The 16,677-nt window shown below is 46.0% G+C and overlaps 1 protein-coding gene across 2 annotated transcripts in view; it reads left to right on the top strand.

The window, feature by feature from the left end:
- ptpn11b (protein tyrosine phosphatase non-receptor type 11b) overlaps window positions 1-16,677 on the top strand; it is a 206,636-nt gene that overhangs the window by 113,714 nt on the left and 76,245 nt on the right. For both annotated transcript variants that reach the window (XM_084332718.1, XM_084332719.1), the window contains exon 3: window positions 16,224-16,418. In XM_084332718.1, the coding sequence (XP_084188844.1) occupies window positions 16,224-16,418 (195 nt within the window). The remainder of the gene's footprint in view (window positions 1-16,223; window positions 16,419-16,677) is intronic.

The following is a 16,677-nucleotide window of genomic DNA, read 5'->3' on the forward strand; positions in this document are numbered from 1 at the left end:
GTCTCTCGTTCATTAATGTATAAACAATGAATTTATCCCATCTGGCCCAGTGGCCCAGCGGTAGTGCTCAAGCCTGCCAACCCAGCGACCGGGGTTCAAATCCCGGTGTTTCCAATATGATTTTTTTGAATATAATATTAATGATTATACGCCAAAGTAGCCTGGTTTTAAGTTAAAATATTATAAATCTACATGCATTGAGGATGGCATTCTTTATATAGCTCTCAACGTGCACCAAATTGAATTATTCCTATATTGCAAAAAGTAGGAGACGACTAGGGTCTCGAACCCCGGTCGTCCGTGTGAAAGTCAAAAGAACAACCCGTTAGACCACATTGGAGATAAGTTAAAGATTGACTATACATCAATCAATGGGTAAGAGAGCCGTATCGTAATTCTGTATAACAGTTAACTAATTATTTTCGCTAGCAAGATCTCATTTGATTATTCAATCCAGCAGGCAAGTTTAAAGAAATATAATCTGATTGATTGAGGTAATGAGGGACTTAGAATTAGCCTATAGATAACGCATTTAACTTGTCGGCGAGGCGATTGAGCCGTATTGCAATCTGTCAATAAAGTCTTAAATCAATTAATCAATCAATGCCGTTGAGAATCAGGATCTCTGCCATCGATACGTGCTGGCTTTTCACCTAAAACGGCAGCGCGCATTTAGCCTGAGTCGCAAGTCTGGCTTGAGTTAACGAGACTGAATCCACCTTTGTGAAACAGGAAAATCCCGGCTTCAAACATCGGGTTAACTGAAGCTGGATAATGACATCTTGATCGACTTAGTTGAACCACGTACAAGAAACAGGGCCCTGGCAGGGCCAGGCCAAAACACAGAATCCATAAACACAACTAGACACAAAAAGCAATGAATCCATAAACACAACTAGACACAAAAGCAATGACACACACAACAACCAGACAGGGAGACGACATCACACAAAGACAGGGATGGCCCAAGATAATAAATAATTAGATATTAAGTCTATAATCTTGAACCAAACCAAGATGGCCGCCTGCACCATCAGGCTACTCTGGCCAATAGAGGGAGGTAGGGGACCAGATAGGAGACCACTGTCAGGAGGGAGGAAATGTCCAATGTCATTCTCATACCTGGCACAGCAAGGGCCGGCCCTGGGGACGTTACAGCTTTGACTCATAGTTCCACTCACTGTTGTAAACAGTGCATCATGCAAGACAGTACATATATTTACACAATATGTAGCAATAATAATAATAATAATAATAATAATAATAATAATAATAATAATAATAATAATAATAATAATAATAATAATAATAATAATACTAAGTAGGGGTGTAACTATGGATGGGTACCACTACCGAATTCTGTACTTTTAGAGTACCGAACCGAAACACGTCGGTACTACAGAGTATTGATTCAAGTGAGATACCAAAAAAACTACACCTCCCTATTGGATGCCTCTGAGCGTTCCCAGGGATAGTTTAGTTAGCGTTAGCAGGTTAGCTTAGTTAGCATTAGCAGCTAACATTAGTTTTTTTTGATCCACTTTTTCTCCCATTTTTCTATATTTTTCTCCCATCCCAATTTCGTATCATCCAATTCAACCCTCCCCTGTCACGAACGCTGTTTCTTGCCTCCCACAAGCCGGCTGCAATGTGGACTAAGTCATACATAGCACAAGTCCCCTCCGGTACTTGAGGTAACAGCAGTCGCATCTTTTCACCTGCGCAGCTCGATCTCTCAGTGTCGAGGAGTAACGCGTGGGAGGCTCACGCTGCCCCCGACACTTCCTGATTCTACTGCGCAGGCGCACCAACCGACTTGTAGGAGTCGCTTGTTCACAACGTTCGATCCCCACCCTTCAGTTTTCCCTCCCCGTAATACGGCCAATGTGTATTACTGCGGACGACCAGCCAAACTGAAAAACAATGTGGAGAGCTGGATTCGAACACGCGAATCCTAGCGTCTCCACACTGGTGGCGAGTGCCTTAGACCACTACACCACCTAGCCGCCCTAGCAGCTAACATTAGTTAAGGTTATTAACGCAACGTTTGCATACAGGAATGGCGAGGATGGAGTTTTCAGTGTAGTTTATCAGTGAACAAAAACATAAACGTTGTTATTTTGCTACCTTTACGATTAATTGTGAATATTTTCATGTTGAGCTATAGATTGTGGATGAATACACACAGAAAGGTACACCATGCAAATGTTCATGTTTTATTTGTTTTAAACTAGACGATTTAGAAATGGGCAATGGGAAAATACATTGCGTTTTCAAGAGGGTGGACCGCGGAGAAACAGCAATGACGTAACCACTACACCTCCCTATAGTGAGGGAAGGGGGGGCTGAGTCTTTACACAATTCCTGTGAGTTTATGGAACACCTCTGTAATTTTCTTTTTTTTTTAATTCATTGTTTTGTATTTCTAATCAAGTCCTCAAAAACAGCATTTTTCTACCTGAAGATCTTAAGCCGTTTTGAGCCTGGGCTCCAACCACAATGGTAAACCTGAACCACCGCCTGAACATTATCATGCAGCGGTGTCTCTCTGACATCACAAATCAGCACATTTTCAGATGACTCAGTTCTGTATCGTATGGCTCTTGCTCGGCGTCACTCTCTGCACTGTCCTCGCACACGTGCATGCGCACTGAATAAAGACCACAATGTACCTTTAATCCCAATATTTGTCTGACCACACCCCTATCAGCTTACCCATATAAGCAGGGGTGGGGCCACCCACTCGCCTCCTTCTCGCTTTCACCACAAGGAAGTGCCTCGGTAGATCCCCACTTGAAGTGATGTGATGGTAGGAGAAGAGTTGGAAAACAAGGATACGTTGACATCATATCTTTATTTTCTCTCTCACTATTTTCGAGAAAATACGGCGATATTGTCTTCGTACTGGAGTGTCTGGAAGATGATGATCATTCTAAAAATCCTCCACCGGTTTTTATTGTATTGGGAGTTTGCGCCGCTACATGCCTTTCCAACTGCAGTCCTTGCTGTGTGCTGGTTGCGGTAAAGACACAGCTGTTGTGAGAAGCGGTGGGTTCCAGGTTTGGTGAGTTATGTTTTGCTGGCAAGCTCCACTTGTCTGTTAGTGCTATGGGGGCTAGTTGACAATGTTTATGAAAACCGGCCCCAGACTAGGGTCCTTTGTTCAGCCTCTTAGGCGACAGAAGACCTTGGTCTGAAGCCCATTATAGTTTAACTAGTGGGCCACGACCATTAACACTGGTGATCCCTGTGTTTTCTGGAGGAGTGGATGTTTTCTCTGTCATCGTGAGCCCCATCTTTCATATCCAAATGAGAGTATTCCTCACGAGGAAATATGGGCATAGATGTTCGGTAGCGGAAGATCTGTGTTCAAAGTCAGCTATAGGCCATTTGGGTATTGTGCTGGCTCCGTCGGGTGTTGGTAAAATCACCGTTTTAAAACTGTGTTAACATCTTGTTTCTCTTTTCTCTTAAAAAGTGAGGAGGGTTTCAGAACGGCGGCCTGTCTGAGTGAGTGTTATATCATTGTGTACAAGTTCAGGTGATAGCTGTTTAGCTTACGTACTAGTGGTGGCCTACTGTTAGCTGTGTGTTTATATGTACCGTGTACTCACAACTAAGGGGGTTAACTAACCTATAAAGCTATGCTTAGTGACAAATGAGTAAAGAATGATTCTTTTCTCAGCCTGTAATGACAATGAACAGTGTGTTCACATATTAACAGGTTTTCCTGTTTTAACTGGCCGTATTAAGGGTAAAGTAGGAGGATTGTGTTTCCCCCCGGTTCCCTGGGGACTTCTTCATGTTGCAACAAGGACCCGTGTTGCACTACATTGTGTCACTGTGTGGTAGGGATACGATGTAACCCTTAGCTTGATTGCTGAGGTTGTGCTAAAACTGCTGGAGAAACTTTATTTTCTTAAAAGAAAAGATTGTTTGGTCGCTTTCGTGTGTGCTTAGCAAGGCCTGTGGCCAATACTAATCGAGAATTATGTATTCTCTCATTATGAAAACGGCGTTCCTCTGTAGTGTGTTTTTGCCATTTTTTGTAGGTGATGATGGGTTGTGTGTGTCATGTGACCTACAACTGGGTTGGACTGGCCACAGAAGCACATGTGTAAGTTTGGTACCGGGGCTCTTGGAGAGCCCTCTCTATTCTGTGTTTTTTCCTTAGTAAAAATCAGATAGCAGGTTAGCTCATGCGCTGTGTGAAGCTGTCAGACGCTTCATAGAGCTGACTATGACTGTGTCATACTCTCTTTTTGTCATTACATCGTATCATGGGTGTGGGGTCGTAAAGGGGTGAACTGGTAACCTTTCCTTCCCCTTTTTTCTGTTGGTCAGGGGTAAACCCACCTGTCCTTCAAGGTTCCTGTCACGTTGCGGTTCGGCACGTTACAGGGTGAGGGGGGGGGGGGGGGGGGAGTTTCCTGGTCCCACGGCCTGGAATATTGGGCGTGTGCACCGCAGAAATTCCCCCGCCATAGAGTACGTCACCGTGCGCGTCTCTGTTGGTAGGACTTCCGTGTGCTGTTCAGGTCCATGTGATGGATCTGTTTCGGGGGGTGGTCAGGGCTCCTCCTCACCAAGCTCCTATTCGGGCCTTCTGTGAGTTGGGACTCCTTCCGTGAGGAGGGAGCCTCCTTCAGAGTACAGAGCCTCCTCCTCAGATTGTCAAGGTGAGTGGACCCTCTAGAAGGAGTCCTACTCTATTGTGTATGTATTCGATTCAATTCGATTATTGAGTGTGTATGGGTTCAGTGCCTCCTCCCCGGAGAGCCCTAAAACCAATTTTTTACATGGCTCAAGGTGCAATATATTCTTTTCAATCTGTACAGCTTGCGTGGGAAGTCTCTCTGGGGATTCCCGTCTCCTTCCTATGGGAGGGTGGTGGGATGTAAAAATGTGAATTTTTTTTACCCCCGGCTGTGTAGACTGGGATACATACTGTTGGTGCTTCCTTCTTTTCTACTAAAAAGAGTTGGAGTTAGGAAGTATCACACCCCTCTTGTCGTTCCCCTGGGCGCCTTGGGGATTCAATGACAGGTCTAAATAGCCTGTTCATTGATGTGGGTGTGTCCCGACGCACGTATAGTGCTAGCTCGGGGTGTTCTGTAAACAGGCGACTGACTGGCACGCCTTGGTTGCTTGAGGTTAAAACGGCGTTTTTATAAAGCAACTGGGATGGAGGTTTTTCCTCTTCCGACGACCAAATCCGACGACCTGGTTTGGTTATCGACGGATTCTCGTTCATATCTGGAGGATGATGACGGAATGGATCTGAACATATGTAGAGGGGTCTCACGCCCTGGGGGTGGGCCACCGGGGGCGCGGTTCGCCCGAACGTCTGGGTGGCGCCTTCTTTTCATGTTTAAGATCAACACGCATATCTGCCCCTTCTCCTGGAGTAGGCATGTCGGCGTGGTTAGGGCACGGGACTGGTTCTGGTCACGCTGGTCCGGATCAGTTGAACCCGTTGTCCGCCGGGGATGCAGATCTGCTGTTCTGGTACCCTGAGGGACTTGGGCTTTTTTCAAGGGGAAAAATGCCAGGTCGGTCCGGGTGTCACAGGGTTAAGCGCTATAAAGACCCTGGTTGGGTACATTTTTTACTCAGCACTGTCGTAATGGCTTACGGCCATGCCGACCTGTACACGCTCGATCTCGTCAGATCTCGGCCGCTACACAGGTTGGTCCTGGTTAGTACTTGGTTGGGAGACCGCCTGGGAATACCAAGTACGGTGTGCTTGGGGCTGGTTCTCCACTCTTTTTCGCTCCTCTCTCACGCATGGCGAAGAGGGGCCTGTTGGGGTGGTCTTTGACCTCCTCTGGTGACCCTGTTCTTCCCATATCACCGGGCCCGGTCCGAAGTCATGTTTCGTCGACCCGTAGGCCTGGGTTAACCCTTTTTTGAAAACTGAAACACTTGTACTGCGGTATAGCCGGTGTATACCCGCAGGTGTGTTTTGAAGTTTTTTTCTTGAGGGGTTATAGGAACAACCACCGCATTGGGTAACACCAAGGTGGTTGATTCCCTGGTGTGTTGGAGCAGTGTCAACTCCCGGGTTCACCGGTTGAGGGTGCCCCTGCACGTTCATGACGTCTGCCAATCGTGTCAGCCTTCTCTGCCTCAACCCCTCTGGGTGGGGGCTTTTTAAATGGAGGCTTGGTCATGCAACAACGCCAGCTTACGCCCCTTCCGCTGGGGCGGCTGTGTTCAGCTGTCCCCTCTGGCGCCTGTCTCGTCCGCAGTCTCCAGGCTAGGGTTAACAGCCTGTTGCCTGGTTTTTCCCCGGTGCGCTGCCTGCTTCCGTTGGTTAACCTTTTTTGTGTGCTTACGGCCATGCTGACTGCCTGTTCTGCAGGGTCAGTGTGCCAGGCGGTGTACTATTGGGGGGACAGGGCCCGCTCGGCTGAGGGGCCTTTGTCCGAATACGCTGGCGATGTGGGGGGCGGGGTCACTAAGTGCCCACCTGGTGGGGTCTTGATGCTGGCATCATGGACTTCTCCGGGCCCCCGTTCCAGGGGGTCCAGTCCCTTTGGTGGGTCTGGGTCTTCCTTCGCGCTCCGCTGCTACGGCCTTGCCACGGGGTTGGGTTTGCCCTTGACCCCGTGATTCTGGGGGCAGTAACGAGGTTGTTCCCTCCGTTGTGCGTGTGTGTAGTCGTGGGGTCAAGCCACGGTCTGCTCACCCTGTGCGTTGAGTTGCTTGAGTGCCTCTTCGCACGGTCGGGTCCGTCGCCCTCCCGTGAAGCCCCCAATAGGGGGGGTGCCCTCCATTAGGGGGGGTCGGGGGGGCTCGGCCCTCCCTGTTCTGATGGTTGTGGGGGGCTTTCAGCGGGGTGTATTTGTTGGCCGATGGCTCTCGCTCGGCCTCCCTTGTGCAGAGAGTGACGCCGAGCGAGAGCCATACGATACAGAACGTTAGGTTATGACTATAACCAAGTTCTGTTAGTATGGTGACGCTCTGCGTCCGACGCCGCTGCAGCCCTTGATCTCGCCTTGTGGTGAAAGCTTGGGAAGGAGGCGAGTGGGTGGCCCCACCCCTGCTTATATGGGTAAGCTGATAGGGGTGTGGTCAGACAAATATTGGGATTAAAGGTACATTGTGGTCTTTATTCAGTGCGCGTGCACGTGTGCGAGGACAGTGCAGAGAGTGACGCCGAGCGTCACCATACTAACAGAACTTGGTTATAGTCATAACCTAACGTTCAGTGAGGGTGAATATTGTGAGAGGAGAATTGGAAGAATGCGCCAATATGAGAATTAGAGACATAGATCATATTAATATAAGTTCACATAGCTAGGAAACAATGCTAAACACTGAAAAATGCCATTTATAAGATAGTTCCCCTTTAAACCCTAAATCAATGTACTGTATGTTCTGACTAGTGCTGTTAATCGATTCAAATATTTTATCTGATTAATCGCATGATTCTCCATAGTTAACTCGTGATCAATCACAAATTAATCGCATTTATTTTTTTACCTTAAACAGATCTTTTTCAAGTTCCACATTTTAATACTCTTATCAACATGAGAGTCAACAAATGCTTGCTTTATGCAGCCATTTAACACAAAAGGATGACCCTCATGCATTGCAAATTTGCATCGAATCACACACACACACACACACACACACACACACACACACACACACACACACACACACACACACACACACACACACACACACACACACACACACACACTTTGAGTCAGAAACAAACATAGTATCAATGAGAGTATCAATAATACACCTAAGTGAAGTCTAGTAAAAAAAAAAATTAAAATTCGAAAAGGTTAATCGTGAGTTAAAAAAAAATAGTGGCATTAATAGAATAGTGCGTTAATGCGTTAATACCGCGTTAACTTTGACAGCCTTAGTTCTGACACATCACATTTCTATAACATCACTCAACTTTCAACTACTTTGAAACGTTTTCTCACGTCTGACCTCTCCTCTTCACTCACATGAACACACACACACACTATCTAGTGTTGTTTCTACTAGAATGACTACAGGTTGAAAAATCCACACACACGAGGGGGGGTGCATTTGCAGTCTTTTAATGGTGTTAAACTCTGAGACAGATAAGGGGTCCTGACCCGAGAGGGTGATGGGCAGAGGCACGGAGGGGAAGGGCCATTAGCCACGCCGTAGACGGGTGGCACGCTGCCAACAGCCACTGATAACACCCATAACCCAATTACCAGGAAGCATTGAGAGCCAGGTTAATGAGGACAGATGGGGATGGATGGAGGGAGAGAGGCAGGGAGGGAGGGAGGGAGAGATGTATGGATGGAGGGAGGGAGTGATGGATGGATGGAGGGATAGATGGAGGGAGTGATGGATGGATGGATGGGTGGATAGATAGTTGGATGGAAGGAGGGACGGATGGGAGGATGGGTGGATGGGTGGATGGATGGGTGGATGAATGGATGGATAGGTGGGTGGAAGAATGGATGGGTGGATGAATGGAAGGATGGGTGGGTGGAGGGATGGATGGATGGATGGATGGGTGGATAGATAGTTGGATGGAAGGATGGATGGAGGGACGGATGGGTGGATGGGTGGATGGATGGGTGGATGAATGGATGGATGGGTGGGTGGAGGAATGGATGGGTGGATGAATGGAAGGATGGGTGGGTGGAGGGATGGATGGGTGGATGAGTGGATGTGTGGAGGGATGGATGGATGGGTGGATGAATGGATGGATGGGTGGGTGGAGGGATGGATGGGTGAATGGGAGGATGGGTGGTTGAATGGATTGGTGGATGAATGGATGGGTGGAGGGGTGGATAGATAGATAGATGGATGTAGGCCTGCCGCGATAAGCAATAAATCGATTAATTGCTGCGATAATTAAAATTAATGCAATGATTTTGACGGGCGCGATTAATTGCTATTTGCGCGTTTGTTTTAATGAGGCGGAACCAGTGCCGCTTGTCAGTCACTGTCCGTGTTGGGAGGCGGGTCGCTGACGTTACTAGAGTACAGCACGGGAGCCCCGTGGGGCAACGCCACAGCTTAACTACATTTCTCAATAGTGTGGCTCCTTTTAACCAAGTAGCATTATTTGTAGTGTAACGTTAGCTATTTTTAGACCCAAGTAGTTACTCGCTACTGCCCGGAGAAACTGGACTGCTAAATAAAGATGAAAGATAGAGCTTTGATTCTCATTCCATGCTAACAACATTAGCTAACAAACGAAATACAACGTATAGCATAGCTACAAGTACAACACAGAATAACGTTAATACAATTACATGCATCATTGTTTACAATGAACGGGTGGGGCTGGTCAAAGGACTGGACACGGGGACAAGTTAAACACGAATTAATTTATTATAACACTCCGGTAGTTTCGAGTCGTGCTGCAGTGCCTACGCACCACAGCTATTCTATTATATACTGCTTTGACGCTTCCTCCTCATCGTTGATTGCCTGTAGTAGCTGCATCTAACGTTAGTAGCTAACGTTAAAACTAACCTAAAGTTAGTTGTTCACCAACAATCTCAACATTTGTTATTAGCTCAAAAACAACCGGACGAGACATGTTGTCGGCTCATATGTTCTGCTTAGGATAATCGCAACAATACTTCCGGTCCGGTCGGTGGGCTTCAAAATAAAAGTCTAAAACCGGAAAAGACGGAGCGGTGGGCTTCAAAATAAAAGTTTTGGGAAATAAATTTCTCAAAAAAAATTCTCTAACCGGTCGCAATAATATCGCTTATCGCGATATTTTCGGGGGCAATTAATCGCCCAGCAAAATGTGTTATCGTGGCAGGCCTAGATGGATGGATGGAAGGATGGATGGAGGGACGGATGGGTGGGTGGATGATGGATGGGTGGATGGGCAGGTGGGTGGATGGATGGTTGGTTGGGTGGTTGGATGGTTGGTTGGGTGGGTAGATGGATGGATTGACAGAGAATGTGATTTTCATGAGGGAGATATATATATATATAGAGAGAGAGAGAGAGAGAGAGAGAGAGAGAGAGAGAGAGAGAGAGAGAGAGAGAGAGAGAGAGAGATAAGTGATGGGGAGGAGAATGGGATTTGTTCCACTCGATACGACCATTAGTTAATAATCAATTTGTAGATAGGCTCTATACTGCCTCCCCGCCTGCACATCAGATAGAGGCCAATATGCAGTGCTGCCACTTTGCTGACAGTGATCTCTGAAGCTGTGTGTGTGTGTGTGTGTGTGTGTGTGTGTGTGTGTGTGTGTGTGTGTGTGTGTGTGTGTGTGTGTGTGTGTGTGTGTGTGTGTGTGTGTGTGTGTGTGTGTGTGTGTGTGTGTGTGTGTGTGTGTGTGTGTGTGTGTGTGTGTGTGTGTGTGTGTGTGTGATGGCTGACCTTGGGTATAGGTGTAGATATAGTGTACTTGTGTTCGGAAGTCTTGGCCATGTACACAAATGCACCATGACCGGTCTGAGAATTGCTGCAATGTCTAAAAGAAAAGCCAAACAAATTGCCAAATATTGCAGCTATTATTGGCAGCTTAGCCACGTGGAGAAGGAGGTGCTATGTGTACCCTTAAGTGTTCAGTGCTGCTTGGCCCCGATACATTTGATTCCCTGTTTATGTAATATAATTTGTGGAACCAAATAAAGTATTAAAATGTGTGTGTGTGTGTGTGTGTGTGTGTGTGTGTGTGTGTGTGTGTGTGTGTGTGTGTGTGTGTGTGTGTGTGTGTGTGTGTGTGTGTGTGTGTGTGTGTGTGTGTGTGTGTGTGTGTGTGTGTGTGTGTGTGTGTGTGTGTGTGTGTGTGTGTGTGTGTGTGTGTGTGTGTAGTCTAGTTGGCCGAGTATCAGCTGTTTCCTGCTAGTGTAGGCTGATGGTTGCTTGATCTCTTGTTGTCTCAGATATTAAATGTAGGTATTTGTTAAGTTTATTTGTCAGGGACCATGGACAACATTACATTTGCACCAGATTATAGCTACCAAGCTAATCGTTAATCTGCAGTCCCTGGGCAGGAGACGGTCACCACGAGTACACATCAATACTTAACATATGAAATGATCACACTGTGTAAAAACAGACATGTGTCATAAAGACTTCAGACTAGGCCTGCACCATATTGGAAAACATGGACATCTTTTTAGTTTTTGTTGATATACTGATGTTTTTTGTGATATACTGTATGCTGTGATGTGAAAAAATACAGGAGCACCATCATTTCACCAGATCTATGCGGTTTTTAACTTCAACAGCTCCATTTGAGAAGAATTAATCGCTCTAGCAAAAGTGATTTTGGAGGGAAATGAGGCCGTTGTTTAATACTGGTTGACTCACCATGACACCATTGTATTCAGATAATACTTATCTATCAATCCAGGCTGCAGTCCATAATCCAAATGATATTAATAATGCATGTTGCTAAATAATATGAATGTATGGAGGAATGGTGGTGTCTAGAAGAGATCCATGATGCCCCATTTGGCTCACATTGCCATATCGATGCTGAAACCATATATTGTGTAGTCCTACTTCAGACTAAATACATAAACACAATCATCACACAGGGTAAAAACAAACATACACATTAGACAGTCGATAATATCACCACCAAATTACTGTAGCTGACCTACATCCTATAGATTTATAATCACGCAATTCTGTTCAACTCTCTTTTTATTGTATTTTATTGATATTTGATGACTTGTTAAAAACGAAGGGAAGGACTTTGAATAAGCCCCGGTGAAACTAAACTAAACTAAACGAATTAAGATGTTACTTGTTCCACCAGGTTCCAGAGAGGCTTGCTGTTAGTGGATTAAACTAAACTGGCTTGTTGGAGGATTACAAATTGCAGGCCTACAGTACCAAGAGAAAGGGCTGAACAAGATTGAGTTTCCACTCACTGTAATAGATTGGTTGTGAGACAATGCTCTTAACTCCTGACGGGGGAACACTGCTCGATGAGTTCCCTTAACATAATTTTTTTAATCACATGATAGGAACATGTTACCATGGAATATTTAAAAATACTTTTTTCAAGTTCAGGTTTATGTGACACATACAAACACATTAGAGCAAAATAATTGTATCCCTTGCTTCACTGTTGCTGGGAGCGTTGGCCATCTACCCTGGTCAAAGAATGTGGTTAAAGGTAGAATATGTAAAATATCCGTCAAACAGCGGCCTCTAGGCAAAAGAGCCCCGCTTAGTATTGCGCTTTGTTTACATATTTAGTTTTTGTGTGGGTTGGAGTTGAGTGGGTATAGGGAGGGGTTTCTGTTGCAGGCCACACCTCAAGCTCTGCCAAGAGAGGAGAACTAAACTTATTAACTCTCTAGATGCATAGTCTAGAAGTACTCTTTTTTTTTTCTTTATTGATCTTTTTCCCCCTCCATTTTCCTCCGATTTTCTCCCATCCCAATGTTAGTCGTATGCCAATTCCCAGTCCCTTCCTGGTCGCTGCGCACTTACCCCCCACAGTCAGATCATCTGGGAGAGTGGAGGCTACCACGCGCTTCCTCCGACACACGTCCAGCCAATCACCGCTTCTTTTCACCTGGCAGCGCGGATTCTCATCGAGAGGGCGTAGCGTGTGGGAGGACCACACTATCCCCCTCAAGTCCTATCCGCGCTTAGCAGGCGCCCCGACCGAACTGTAGGAGTCGCTGTTTACAACGACCCGGACCCACCCCGCCAGCTTCTCCCACCCTCTAATACAGCCAATTGTATTAGTGCAGACGGCCAGCCAAGCTGGTGACAACCCCGGAGCTGTGAGCTGGATTCGAACAGGCGAATCCAGCTCACAGCTCCGGGGTTGGTGACGAACGCAATCTCCGCTCGGCCACCTAACCGCCTTGTCTAGAAGTACTCTTAATGTAATAAGTACTAATTGAACTGATGAAACAGTACCTCTGCTTGATTGAATATATTTTAGTACTATTTCCACCACAGTGTTGTGAGAGAAACATCTGTGTGGGTGAGTCATATCTAAATGTGAGCGTCAGGTACTTTATGCTCTTACTGCTGAAGAATCTTATGTGACGGGTTAATTAGATACATAGAAACAGTAAATGTAGCAGCTCAAGTTCAAGTTTGAAGTTTCTTTATTAGTTGTCATACAGAAATACAGAATACTTTTGTATCAAATGCTTCTTTCTGTTTTGCTCCTGAGAGTGTGCTAGATAAAAATAGATAATTATAAAATAAGTATAATAAGTATAAATTAGAAAGTCAAGTACTTAAACAAGTGTAAACGAAACAAGAATGTTCAATATACATATATATAATATACAATATACAATGCAGAGTAGAGTTACAATACAATAAATGGGATGAGGTAGCTCGTGGTGCCACATTGTGGTGGTAAGGTGCAAGGCTTGGCTATGTGCAATGAGGTATGAGTTGCCAATAAATATAAAGTGTGTTAAAGTGTCTAAAGTGTGTAAAGTGGGTGCTACAGTGAGTGTGTACGTGTGGATGTGTGTACTGTGAGTGTGTTTGATGGTTTGTTACATAGTGTTAATTGTCATTGAGCATCCTGATGGCCTAGGGATAGAAGCTCTTTCTGAGTCTCTCTGTGCTTGCCATGAGACTCCGGTATCGCTTGCCTGACCGCAGCAGTTCAAAGAGGCAGTTGTTTTGGTGGCTAGAGTCATTTATTATTCTCTTAGCCATACTCTTGCAACGCTTGTTGTAAATGTCTTGAAGCCCACCTCCAATTGTGCGTTCGGCTGAACGGGCCACTCTTTGTAGTCTGCTACGGTCTTGTGCGGTGCTATTCCCAAACCAGGAGATGATATTGCCAGTCAGGATGCTCTCTATTGTGCATGAGTAGAAGTTCTTAAGGATCTTCTGACTCACGTTGAACCTCCTTAGGCGCCTAAGGAAGTAGAGGCGTTGTCGTGCCTTCTTCACAACACTGTCAATGTGTGTGGTCCATGTCAAGTCCTCGGATATGTGGACTACGAGGTACTTAAAACTGTTCACTGACTCTCTCGACCGGTGCCCCCGTCGATGCTGAGGGGGCTGTATTCCCTGACCCCCGACCTCCTGAAGTCCACAATCATCTCTTTTGTTTTGCTGACGTTCAGGGAGAGGCTGTTCTCCTGACACCATCCCGCCAGAACCTCTACCTCTTCCAGCTGAGGTGTTCAATGGCACCCCACTATATTGATGAATTTGCAAGCTAATAATACCTATTAATTATTCACCCACAAGAGTTTGTAAGATTAGCAATTATAGGTCAAACTGGTCCTGGAAATGGGTTACATGCCATTTAAATAAATGTTCACACAGGAGGAGGTGGGCATTCTGCCTCATGTCCTTGCTCTACCAAGACACCGCCCTTCGTCTAAACCGCACATTGTCCCGACTGCATGTCCCAAAAGGGTTTAAGTGGAACACACACAGAAAATGTCTCTCACCTCAGCATCTATATCTACCGCAGCTTTCACTCATCTTGCGCAAAACCAATCATTCCCACGGATTCGATTTCAGAGTATAGGTATGATAAATTGGCAATAATTCACTTGATGATACAACCGAATAATACCACCACTTGAGTCGAGTGAAAATGGATGACAAATGCAAAACAAATTTGTATTGCCATGCAAGGAGACAGAGGTGTGCTTGATTTCTATCACAGGCCAGAAAGGTATTGTTCAGCATCTGCTGTTATTGGTAGCCACGCTCAATATGGAGCACATTAAGTGTTTTTCAGTTACCTTTTCACCTGCTGTTATTTTCATCATGTGTTATTATCCTGTTTGTGTGCAACAATGTGGCCAATCAAGCACTTTTGTAACCAACTGTTTCTCAATATCTGATTGCATTATTAGTGTTTCTGTCCTGACATCCTTCAGTGTGTGTGTGTGTGTGTGTGTGTGTGTGTGTGTGTGTGTTTGTGTGTGTGTACGTGAGTTAGTGTGTCTGTGTGCGCATGCTATCATGTGTCAGGTGTGTGTGTATGTGTGTGCACATGTACTCGCGCTCACTTGCATATTATGTTCTATGTGTTTGTGTATGTGTGTGTGCTCACTTGTCTACTGTATTTTAAGATAAGATAAGATATTCCTTTATTGATCCCCTTGGGGAAATTCAGGCATCATAGCAGCATGGGCGAGGGGGGAGGGGAGGTACAGGTAGTAAAAACAAGCAGTGTAAACAATATAACAAGTCAATATAATTAACTAACTAACTAACTGAAATATACAGTATTCACATAAGGTGCAGTATGCATAAGGTACTAACTAACTGAAATATACATTATTCACATAAGGTGCAGTTGATATGGTAGTGTTATTGTCCTTTTTAGGTTCCTAGTAGCTGTAGTTGGATGTCTGGCAGCAGTCCCTGCCCACTGTTGTGGAGCCTGATGGCCGCTGGTATGAAGGACTGGCCGAGGCGGTTAGTTGAGTGTCGGGGGGGGTATGAGTCTGTGACTGAACTGGCTTCTCATCTTGTCGTCGTAGAGGGGGTGGGAGTGATTCTCCAGGATAGCAGCCAGCTTCCTTCTCATCCCCCTCTCTGTCATCACCTCTAGTCTGACCAGCTCGACTCCCATCACGGAGCTAGCCTTCCTCACCAGCTTGTTCAGTTTGTTGGTGTCCCTCGAGTTGATGTAGCCCCCCCCCAGCATGCCACAGCATAGAAGAGGACACTGGCCACTACAGACTGGTAGAATGACTGCAGCAGTCTATTGCAAACATTGAAGGACCTGAGTCTCATCAGGAAGAACAGCCTGCTCTCTCCCTTCCTGTAGGGGGCCTCTGTGTTGTCCGACCAGTCCAGTTTATTGTTCAGGTGTACCCCAAGGAACTTATATGACTCCACCACCTCCACCTCCTCCCCTTGGATGGTGAAGGGAATCGGGGGGGGGGGGGGGGCCCTCCGGAAGTCCACCACCAGCTCCTTGGTCTTACTGGTGTTGAGTTGGAGGTGGTTGCTGTCGCTCCACCCCACAAAGCTCTCCACCAGGGCTCTATACTCCTCCTCATCGTCGTCGATGTGTGTATGTGTCTCTCTCTGTTTGCAGGCATGTGTGTGTGTTTACACACACATACTTGCTTGCATACATTCTATAGGTGGCTGTGTGCGTACATGTCTTTATGTGTTTATGTGCATGTTTGTGTGTGTGTGTGTTTTCACTACCACTATTCCACAGGACACATGTGAAAACAAGACCTCTCTCTCTCTCTCTCTCTCTCTCTCTCTCTCTCTCTCTCTCTCTCTTTTTTTTCTCTCTCTCTGCCCTCCGCAGGCGAAACGATGAGGTGACCCACATAAAGATCCAGAACTCGGGGGACTACTATGACCTGTATGGCGGAGAGAAGTTTGCCACGCTGGCCGAGCTGGTGCAGTACTACACAGAGCAGCACGACCTCCTCCGCGAGAAGAACGGCCACGTCATCGAGCTCAAGTACCCTCTCAACTGCAAGGACCCAACCTCCGAGAGGTACGGTACAGAAGCAGCACGCACGCATTTACATTTTACATTTACATTTAGTCATTTAGCTGACGCTTTTATCCAAAGCGACTTACAAGTTCTGTACGACAAGCCATCAGGAAGGGCACAACTCTATCAGCTGAGCAACAATGTTCATCAAAGTGTTGAGTGCTACAGTGTAGGTTAGTTTATTAGGACAAGTGCATGACAGTACGGTTAGTTAGGGTTACACACACACACACACACACACACACACACACACACACAC

The sequence above is a fragment of the Notolepis coatsorum genome, assembly GCF_963971535.1.
Source record: "Notolepis coatsorum genome assembly, chromosome: 17".
In the NCBI taxonomy this organism is placed as follows: domain Eukaryota; kingdom Metazoa; phylum Chordata; class Actinopteri; order Aulopiformes; family Paralepididae; genus Notolepis; species Notolepis coatsorum.